The sequence below is a fragment of the Gavialis gangeticus genome, unplaced genomic scaffold, assembly GCF_001723915.1.
Source record: "Gavialis gangeticus isolate Ggan-Ray unplaced genomic scaffold, GavGan_comp1, whole genome shotgun sequence".
Taxonomy (NCBI): domain Eukaryota; kingdom Metazoa; phylum Chordata; order Crocodylia; family Gavialidae; genus Gavialis; species Gavialis gangeticus.
This window is the reverse complement of record NW_017728998.1, coordinates 3,426,711-3,437,617: the sequence shown is the minus strand read 5'-3', so window position 1 is coordinate 3,437,617 and position 10,907 is coordinate 3,426,711. Positions and strand designations below refer to the sequence as shown.

General features: G+C 56.6%; 1 protein-coding gene across 1 annotated transcript in view; it reads left to right on the top strand.

Annotated features, from left to right (window-relative positions):
* Positions 1-6: 6 nt before the first annotated feature.
* Positions 7-10,907, top strand: part of ZFPM1 (zinc finger protein, FOG family member 1) — an 89,937-nt gene continuing 79,036 nt past the window's right edge. The window contains exon 1 of the mRNA XM_019505259.1: positions 7-129. Coding sequence (XP_019360804.1) covers positions 90-129 — 40 coding nt within the window. The 5' untranslated portion in view covers positions 7-89. The remainder of the gene's footprint in view (positions 130-10,907) is intronic.

The following is a 10,907-nucleotide window of genomic DNA, read 5'->3' as shown; positions in this document are numbered from 1 at the left end:
GGGGGGCATGAGAGCCGGCCGCCCGCCCGCGCCCGCCAGCCCGAGCCGCGCGAGGAAGGGGAGGCACCGGGGGCGCCGCCTGCCCAGCGATGTCCAGGAGGAAACAGAGCAACCCCCGGCAGATCAAGCGTGAGTGCCCCGGTCCGCCTTCCCTGCCACATGCCCCCCTTCCAGGGTGCCCTGGGCATCCTTCCCTGCCTGGCACCCCCCCCACGCCCTGCTGCAGCGCCCGGGAGCGGAGGACCCCCCGGGCACCCTCCCCGCAGGCTGGCACGGGCGCGGGAAGTTGGCGTGTGCCCGGCCTGGGTATGTCTGTGCCTCCCCCACCTTTCTCCTTCCCCGCTCTCCTTCCAGCGAGATGTGGCAGGCCGATACCGCCGCCTCCCATCAGGGCTGAGATCAAGCTTTAAAATATTCCGTTCTGCCAGGCCCGGCCTGATAAGATCGCTCTGTCGGGACGGGCTGAAATTGTGATTTTATCTGGCTTTGACTCACATCCATTGCATCCGAGCGCCTCCTCGTCTAGGGGACTTTTGAAAAATGTGGTGCAAAGTATTTGGAGATCCTTAACTGGTGGGGGGGACCTTCTGCGGCTCCGGCTCCGCTTGCTGGGCTCGTTCTTACTTCGTCTCTCCTCCGAGGATGCTCCCCGGGGTGGGGGGCGCTGCCTTCCCTGCCCCAGCTAAGGCTGCGAGAAGACCCCGTCGCTGTCCCGGTAAAAAGCCGATGCAGACAGCGGTTGGATCGCTTGATATTTCCGTCTCTGCCCGAGTCTCCCCTGGCTGACGAGACCGCCTCCGGATTATCCCTTCTCCCAGGGCTCCAAATTGATCAACCAAGGAGAATCTGATTTCAGGTCTGGCAAAGATGAAAGAGATGATTGTTGCTTATTCCCGGGAAATTCTCTAACCGGCTGGCGCGTTTCCCAGGGACGGGGTTAGTGATTTTGTCATCGCCCCCACCCCCCGTAGATCTAAGGCAGAGATAATGCGGAGATGTGGGGATAGTAACTGTGGCCACCGTGTGATAATACTGCTTTATCTCTCCCTTGAAGTAATTGCAGTAGTGAGCTGCATCTACCTGTTCACCAGCCTGGGGTGATCGTGGGGTTGATAAAGTTGAGCCAAACCTTAGCAGGGAGAGAACTATTTTTAACTTCTAGTTGCCTCTCTCCATTTTTTATTTTTAAGTTTTCCCCAACTTCTGCAGCTTTCTGCCTTGGGCAGGGCCGTTCCCCGTGGCGGTTAGGAAACAGGCTGGGCTCCTCTGGAAGGATCCCATTTTAATTAGCTGAAGTTAATAGAGCGGCGAGTGGCAGCGTCTGCACCGAGCGCTCAGCGGCTGAAACAACAATGCTGATCTTCCTCGCGATAAGTGTATTTCGGTGTGTGGGATACACACGCTTTTTGTGACAGGAAGTGAGCGCCGTTCAGGTCTGCCAAGGCGCTCCCACGAAGGGGACCGGCTAATAACACGTAAACCAGCCCTTCGGCCTCCGCCGGTGCCAAGCTCCCTTCTTAAACTTTCCATCCAGTCTGTCTGCGGGAGTTGTCAGGGCTCCCCGAGCCATTGTTGGGCATCTGTTTTCAGCTCTGCGAGGCGTGCTCTGCTTAATCAGGAGTAAAAGGTGATCTCAAGATGGATTGTGATGTTGCCAGGATGGGCAGTGCTCTGAATGCATTAGCTGCACTGAAGGCTGCTTGTATCTCCTTCCTCTTGTGCTTTCTTCAGAGATGTGAAGAAACGATAACGTGGGAGGCTGATCTCAGGCTGATGCTGATGGCCAAAACTGATTAGGAGCTGAAAGCTTGGAACCCTTCCTGTGTGTGTCAACATGAACACAGTCGTTGCAAACCTATAGCGCGCGGTGCCGGCTCTCCCGAGGACGGGAAAGTCCGCCTGCGTCGGGGGGCTGGTAACCGGACTCCTCTAATGGACAAACCGGACCGTTTCCCCAGAGCTCAGGCTGCTGTCAGCTCAGCTGAAGCACTGAAACCTGCCCCCAGATCCATATCTGCTGCTTCTATCTTCCTCCGTGACTGCGCTCCCCCCTTCAGCTCGATGTGAAAGGCAGATAGGCTGCGCGCAGCGATTGCCAAGCGCGCCGAGGCGAGGAGCAGCGCTGGACCGGTCTTGGATCGCTCCGTTGACCGTGTTTCGGAGGGAGGCTTTTGAGGTCGTCCATCCTGACGTGCATCAAATATCGCAGCCCCGTACCTCGCCGCGTAACAGTCCCGGGGGCAGCGCCTGTCCGCGCAGGTGCTGCCTCCTAGCTTGGGTCCGGGTTCAACTCGAGCTCTTTCTGGAGTTTCTGGCATTAAAAGCGGATGGTTAGCAGGAGCTGACGGTGGCTGGGGTAGCGAGCGCCTGGCGCGTCCTGTATTTGATGTCACCTTCCGGAGAGTGCTTCTAGGCCCCGCGTCCTGGCCAGAGCCGGGTATTTGGGGGCGGCTGGAGCACCTCCGGGAGAGGGTCTGATGCCAGGAGCCAGGCAGGTTGCGGGTGCTCCCCTCCCCCTCCATCAGTTTGTCAAAGGCCATGAAAATAACAGCAACCTCCATGCAGCTGCTGGCTCTTTTTTTTTTTCCTCTCTCTCTCTCTTTTGTTCTGCTGTTAGATAGATGTGAAGGGCTGATAAAGCACAGGGAGCTGATCTCCAACCCAGATAGCCTGTTATATTTATTAACTTCAAACACGGGAGCACGGGCACACACAGCAAACGAGCGAGCCCTTTGGCAGCTCTGTTGCACATGCAGTTACAGTTCTGGCTCTCGAGATTAGGGGGGATGATAAGCCGGGACATTTGATCGTGTGCAGCTGTGCGTGCGTGTGCACGTGTGTGTGTTTTCGCATGAACCCGAAGTGCCCATTCTCACAGTCGTTGCAGGGGCCTGCCTGGTTGTGTGTGTGCGTGGGGTTTTTTTTTTTTTTTCTATTTTTTCCCCCTTTCTATTCTGCTTTCAGCTACAGTAGATGTAAATTCTTGATAAGCTTGGGGCCTGATCTCCATACTGATAAAGATTGCCAAGTGCGATAAGGGCTTCTTATCTCTACCCACCAGACTGGAGCAGGATTCGCTACAATAACAAACACTGAAAAGAGGAGGCAAAAGGGCTCCAACAATTTGTTCCATTGCAAATGTGATTAATGCAGGCGTTTTAATTATCTGATGGGGGCGGGGGAGGAGGGGTCAGCTGGCATCCACACTTGATTTCTTTATGTTGTTCGGGTATCCCCGCACACACCCGCCAAGAGACTCTCTGTCAAATAAACTTAATTCAGAAGATGATTTTTCCCCTCGGTGGATGTTGTATGAGTTTGAAGAAGGCTGGTCTTCTCTTTTTTTTTTTCTTTCTTTCTTTCTTTTTGATCACTATCTGCCATTCTGCTTAATGTAACCAATAGGTTTGGGGGAGGTGGGGGAGCACATGGTGACTGGGTGGATATTCTTTAATTGCTATTAGATGGTGTCAGATAGCAAGCCCCGTCTGCATTGTTGGACTCTGCCTCCCCTGGGTTGTTGGGTTTTTCTTTTTTCTCTTCTGCTTGTTCCACCTGAATTTCTCCTAGACCCAGCGCTGCAAACGCTCAGCAATGCAAGTAGCCTGATTGACTCCAACAGCACGGGGCGGGGGGAGGTTTATGTATTGCATCCCTCCCTCTCTGGGGTGCAAAATGTGCCGGCCTTTTGCGGGCAACTCCTTTTACTTGCAATGTCAAGGCGTTTGCCTGGGAGTTCAGGTCTCCGAGCCGTTCTCGCGGTAGCCGTTGGCGTGCGCTGCAGCGGGAGCGAACCGGGCCTTTGGCCTGCGTGTGCGCTCAGGCCGGCTCTAACGAGCCCTGGAAATGTAAGTGAATTTCTTGCAATGATTACAGTAGCCAGGCGGGAGTCTATTTTTAGTTCCACTGCTGTAACCCCACGGCTTTTGATCCTCCCACCACGCCTCCGGCCCTCCGTGCTCATTGTATTTACTTTCTCTCTCGGTCTGTGCCGAGCGTGCGAGTGATGAGCAGCCCCCCCTTGTCCGCATGCTTCTCTGGTGCTTGCACACCCGCGGGCTGGCGTGGCCTGACGCTGGGATCGCGAGGCATAGGGCATCCGGGTTCTTGCCCCTGTCCGACTTCCGGGATGTGCCTCAGTTTCCCTGTTTTTTCCCCTCCAAAATGAGGTCTGCACCCGCGTAAGAGGCCACGTGGCCAGCAGGGTTGAGAGAGGGAGTCGCTCTGCCCAAATGGGATCCTAGAAGTGCTGGCACCGGCATAGCTTTATTCTCCCACCCTGCAGCTTAGGGGTCCTTGCAGCGAGCGTGCACATGAGAGCCAGCATCCATCTGCCAGGAACAGCTCAGCTGCGTGCGTCCAAAGCAGGGCTCGATCCCTAGTGACTTGTCCAACCCGCTCGTGGAAAACCCCGGGCTCCCCCCTCGGAGCAGTGTTAGCCCTCCGTGATTTGCACGCATCTCTCCAGGGCCTTTTGTGCTCCTGGACCCCTTTGCCCTCCACATTCGCTCTCCCTGAAGCTTGGCCCCGCAGCTCCCTCTGGCCCAGCCTGCCATGCCCTTCTGGGCACCGTAAAAATCGCCCGCATCCTCTCCAGGGCCGGTGGGAAGCCTCCAGGCAGCTGCGAGGTCTCTTCCCGGCCCGGCGGCTGACAGGAGGAGGGTCGCCGTCGTGGGCAGAGGGGAGGGAGATGGTCTGTGCTGCGCCGTCCTTGACTCGCCAGTTCATCTGCTGTTTCTATGGCAGCGAGATGGTCCCTGCGTTGCGGATGGCACCTGTCAGAGCGCGGCGTGCCGCAGCCCGTCTGCCCCGGGAACGCTTTCCCCTCCTGGCAGCCATCAGCGGGCGAGTCCCTGCCAATAAATCTGTTCCGCCTCGTGCGTTTTCCCCGTGCTGGGCCGTGCCCCCTGCCCGCCTGGCTCGCAGCACCAGCTGCTGACGCGCTCCGGCCTCTCTTCCGGAGGCACGAGCCACCCTCTGCCCGGTCGTGGCCCGAACCGGACAGGCTGGGGGAGAGTGGTCTTGCAACTGAAGTCGGGCACTGGGCATTGGGAGTGGGACGGCGCTCCTCCTCCTGCTGCCGTTTGCTCCAGGGCTGTTGGATGGATGTCCTGGCACACCAGTTTCCCATCTGTAAAATGGGGCTAATAATTCATCTGTTGTCTGCCTTGGCTTCAGCTGGGGCGCACTTCAGAGCAGTGGTGTGTGTGTGTGTGTGTGTGTGTGTAAGGGCCTTGACCCCAAACTGAGATCTCTGCTACCATAAAACAACAATCCCAAAGGAAAGGGAAACTCATATCTAGGTTTCTCTCCCTCTCTCTAGGGCAGCGACTCTCGACCAGGGCACCGCAGCACCCCAGGGTGCCTAGAGATCCTTTCAGGGCTGCCACGCCGTGCCAGCGGTGATAGGGGTACAGACCCGACTCGCAAGATAAACCCGGGGGTTTCAAATAGGCATCCGGCATGTTAAAAGTGCTCCGACCTGCTGGGGTCTGTCTGAGTTTTTTGTGCAGCTGAAGAGTGGCTCGGTTATTTTCCTGCAGTCAAAAATCGAGTGAAAATGAAGAACTGGCACTTTCCAGGGCTGAAAAAAGCTGAGAACCGCTGCCTCGGGCTCTTGCCCGGCTGCGCCCATCCATCGCCTCTGTATGGTGGCGTACCAGATACCAGCCCCGAGTGTCCGTACTGTCTCCCTTCTCTTCTGTGTCTTGCAAGGGCTTTTTCTTGCTGTTGCACACGCAGGAGACCAGCTCGGTGTGGACATTAGTTGTTGAGCCCTTTCTGAGCCCCTGCCCCTTGCTCCATCTCTGAGCTACACAAGCCAAGGGGGAAACTTCTCATTTCTTCCTAAGAAACTGCTGGTGAAACGTGTGCTCCAGGGAGGCAATGGCCCTGCCAGGCTGGCTCTCTTGCAGCTTGCTTGGCCTGCACGCTGAGCCGCGGCAATGCGGGGAGAAACCCAACCGAAGGCAGATGGCGATGCCCATCTGCCTGCGGTGAGCCCGGGGCAGCACCAGGCCCTGCTGGTGGCAGAACCTGTTCACCGAGCGCCGAAGCACATGCCCCTTCCCAGCTCCCTGGCAGGAGCGCGCCGGGATGATGCAGTTGAGAGGGCATTTGCATAGCATCTGGCGAGCTGGATTGTAGCAGATCTGGCACACGGCCCCTTCCAGGGCCCTGGGGAGGAGGCACTTGCATTTTTGTCTGACATCCCATCTCCCCTGATGAGTACCAGGGAGGCTCCTCCGTGTATACCCAGGCTCAACCGTAATGCACCTTGGCAGCCCTCCACCGCTGAGGCTGAACACGCAATGGGAGGGAAGGGCGGTGATGTTTCGTGAGCTCCTGGAGAGTTTCATCCTGTTATAGAAGCAGGGGGGCAAAGGGGCTGGGAGCAGCTTTCCAGGAGGCGGATCACGGCAGCAAACTCGCGTGCAATAGCGAGGGTGGTTTTTGTCCTAAACGGCATGCCCACGACCCTAATATTTGCCTGTAATCCCGTCTCCCTGCACAGTGAGCAGAGCCCCCTCGGTGCCGGAGCTCGCACAGCCCGTGGCAAGGAGCGGTTGTCAGGCTGCATCCTGGCTCGTCGCGGCCTTTCCTCACTGCGGCCGTCCCGACCCAAAGCCTTCGCGTCGCTGGGTGAAGTCTGGTTCTCCTTTGTGAATCACGCAGCCGCCTCGCAATTCCCGTGGCCAAGTTGTGAGCTGGCGAGCTCCGCCGTCGGGGCTTGGAAGGCAGCGCGGCTTCCTCAAGGGTGTAGCAGCGCTGACGGGGAAAACTGGCTGATCCAGATCCTTCCCAGGCCCCAGATTCCCCCCTCCTACCACATCTGCCTGCTGCGTGGCGGCGTGAGATGCACAGAGAGTATTTTGCCCGTGCGCCGAGCAGTCGGGGTTTATTTCCCCCCTCCACCAAAGCAGGGAGGCTGGATCCCGCTTGCGCGAGGTGACTGCGGGCGGGTGCTGTTGAGCGCTGTCCAAGAACATTGCGATTGCACCCAAGAACTGGCTTAATCACCGCGCGCTTTGATGAGAGCGAACTTGCTGGGAGGGTTGGGGGTACCAGGAAGGGTGCAACACGTGGTTTGGGACTCAACAGGCTAACAGATGTCTGTGAAGAGCCAGGCTACTCCCTGCAAGGAGGAACTTGACCTTAGGTTGACGCCTTTGTGCTTAAAATGCCCAAACCCTACGTGATGCAGGCAGGAGCCTACCTCCCCTTTGGGTGCTGCAGCTTGCAAAGCAGGGAAGTCATATCATGACACTTGTGCTGATTTTTCCCCTGTGTCTGGGAGCTACGTGCTTGAGCCTTGTCCTAGGGCTGAGGACTCTTGGACTTGTCTGGGCTGGGCGACCCAGGCAGACTGGGAATAATGGGAATTGGATGGGAAGCCGTGTTAGTAGGAAACTTTCTCCCTAGGCGGGTAGTAAAACACTGGAGCAGGTTACCCAGAGAGGATGTGGAGTCTCCAGCCTTGGAGGTTTTGGCTGGGATGCTGTAGCTGGGGCTGGTCCAGCTCCGAGCAGGGGTTGGACTAGATGTCACCTCCCGAGGGCCCTTCCCACCCTCACTTTCCATGTGGTTATTCACAATTTCTTTACTCAAATAATCGACTGGCATTCCCCTTCCCTAAGAGAGCAAACTCCTCCATGGGGCCAGCAGCCACTGTCCTGGGACTCTTCTGTGCGGAGGGATGGCTTGTAAGCAAATAGGGAGAACTTGAACGTTGGAAGTCCTCGTGCAAGCCGCTCTTGCAATGGTTGACGTTATTCCCCCCTTCAAAGAACTGTCTGCTGGGATAATTTTGTCTCTCTTTAAAAAGAAAGCTTCAAGTGCCTGGGGCTGGAGAGAGAAGCTGGGAGGTGAGTTGGAAACCAGCAGGCAGGTAAAAGGGTCCCCGAAAGGCCTTGCATGGCCCAAGTGGGTTGCTCACCTCGTGATTTTCTCTTTTTTTGTGAGTGGCAATGCTGAAGTGCCTGATTTTTATAGTTTATCTGCAAAGTTCAAGTGTTTCAGCAGTAATAGAGTTCTGCCTTCCGCTCAGCGCCCCAGCAAAGACTGCTCATTGTTCCTGTAGCAACATGTTTTTTTGGAAGGGATGAAATGCTGAAAGGAATGTAACTGTTGACCTTGGGCTGGAATAGGGTTAAGGAGTGTGTGCATATGAGTCACTGCAGATAACAGCCTTCCACGGCTCTCTTTCCTCCCAAATAATGCGTTATCTCCTCGCTCTCACACATCGACATATTTTTGTGACATCTCCCATTCAAGAGCCTAGAAAGGAAACACGTTTTCTCTAATTTGCTAATCTGATAAATATATATATATAATATTTTTTTTTTCATCTCCTGCATGGTCAGCGCAGCAATTTATTAAAAAGCCCGAGTCTCCTTTTCTTCCCGAGAGAGAAAGAGAGGGATCAACATGGCTGCAGCGCATCCCCACCTGGCTGCAAGGAGAAGTACTCGGCTGTGTCATGCACCTTGTACCGCCCGTGGAGATTCGCCTGCATCTCAGGTGGCTGTGGGAGCGGTCAGTCCCATCTCTGCGGCAGCTGTGTCCATCAAGCCCCAGCTGCCCAGAGCCATTTCGCCCCAGGTTTCCATTTCGGAGGTGGCCCAAGTTTGGATGCAGGATGTTTCCCGTCGGCGAGCAGCTGCGTGCAATGCCGACGTTGCTGTTCCTGCAACTTTCCTGATCTGGGCGCATGGAGCAGGAGAGGCTTGGGAGAGTAAGGACCAAATTTCCCAATTGCTCTGGTTGCTTTTCTGAGCAGCTCTGTCCAGGGCTGGTGCCTGCGGTAGGGAGCTACATACACATGGCACCGTCCTTCCCCTTGCTCCCATTGTGGGCCCAATCCTGAGCACTGGCAGGCCCCGCTGCCGCCTCTGTGCACCCCTCTCCCAGGGCTGTTGGCACTGAGTGGGGTGTATAGAGCTGGGTGCAGCCTCCGAGGTCAGGGGGAGATGTCTGCTCCATAGCCAGGTCCTAGCATCAGGGGCAAGCATTGCAGGGGCCTGTTGTCCCATAGCATGCGACGGGGAGAGCTTGGGTGTTTCAAGCGGAGTCCCTCCAAATAGCTGCCTGTGCACAGGTAGGTGCATCTTCTGGATAACGACCTGCTGTGACTAACGATCGCCCGCTACCCTGCGGGAGAGGGAAGTGGGAAGCTCGCTAATAAGGCTGTTTCTCGTCCAGCCTGCCGCTTGCTGCAGGGAGCCCGTGGCTAGGCAGCAGCTTGCGTGACCTCTCTGACGCGGTAGCATCCTTGTCTCCTGGGGCTCTTCCATCCTATCTCGTGACTGTTTTCCCTGATTCTTGTGGGTTTGATGTTGGAGGGTGGTGGGGAAAGGCTGAGCCCGTTGCTGCTTCAATGAGCCTCGTTTGGTTAGAAAAGGAGTGTCGCGATAGGGGGTGTTTTAGTTTTAAATGTATGCTCCAGCAGCTGGGATGCTTTACAGCTCCCTCCAGCCTCGGGTTTGTCCTGTGGACCCTACGGGAGGTGCCTTTGGCCTTGTTTTCCTTCCCAGGAGCTGTGCCTGTCACGACTCTGCCACCGCCGCTGACACGGACTCGGTCCGCTCGCTGGCGGCCTCATCGGAGGGATGTGGGATTGGGGCCCTGGAGGCCCCGCTTCCTGGCTCATCCCAGAGGTGGCCAAAGTTGAGACGTGCTGTTGGCCCCAGAGGAAGGAAGCCCTGGCCGGGCTGCGCTGGCCTAATGGATAAATAATGAGCTTAGTCTCCAGGATTGCAAATCTGGCATCTTTCCCCCAGCACAGAGACTCATGCCTCTTCCACGCTAGAGGTGTAGAGGCGCTAGTGACGTGCAGCGGGGGGGCCGTGGGGGGGGCTGGGTGCCCGGGTGTGCAACCAGAAAGCGGCGGTTGCACGCTTAGTGTAACTGGTGTGTGCAGGGTCCCAGGCAGACCGCCGATCGACTGCTTCTGTGGGCGTTTATCCGCGCGGGGTGCAGTGGTGGGGGGCAGGCGACCCACCGGGATCGTGATGTGACCCCTGTATCACACGGTTTGTGGGCGCAGCGCTTCTCTCCCTGCACGGGCTCGAGGAAGGGCGGCTTTGCAGTCGAGCCAACCTGCTCTCCGCACCCGCCCTGTCCTTCCTCCGTCCCGTTTCCTCCCCTCCCAGGTGTGTTTAGCTGCCCTCTTCCAAGCCGCCCTGTCAGCCAGGAGTTTCCGTCCACCTTTCCTGCTGCCGCGACTTCTGACCGTGTCCAGCCCCGCGTGCACGGTGCTGTACAGCCATTACGGCCGTGGCCCCTGACCCCGTCCGGTGAGCACGTGGCTGTAGATGCCGGATCCAAAGCGGCGCTGCGTGAGTCATTAGCGGCCTCGCCAGGACGGGCTTGAGATGGAGCCTTTTGAGATCTCTTCTTCCAGAAACCAAGCACCATCACCCTCTGCCTGCTCAGCCCAGAGCCTTTCAACCTGTTCCTCTTTAATTCTCTCGGTCTCGAATTGATTCATCTGGCTTTTATTCCCTCTCGCTGCCGCCCCCGCCCCCCCTTCCCTTGCTTTTAAAATGTGAAGTTCAGCCGCTTACTCACTTTTCTGTCTCCCAGCTGAGGCCTCTCATGCAGGTTTCAGCTCCTATGATAATGCGGAAAGTTGAACTGGCCCCATTACTGCACTGTGATGGTTGAATTGATAACAGCTTGATAATGGTGGAGATAGGTGAAGCTCAGTAGCCAATAGCTCTGCCTCTTCCCCCATTAACATTCCCCACCACGGATCAGCTCGGAGCTGCCTATCTGCTCTCCATTTCCACTCCTCCACTAGATAAGAATGGAAATACTGACTTCATAGCTCACTGATTAAAGTGTCTGGATTTCTTGATAATACACAGATAAATTATGTTTTTCAAAAAGAAGGTAGGGAAGGGAGT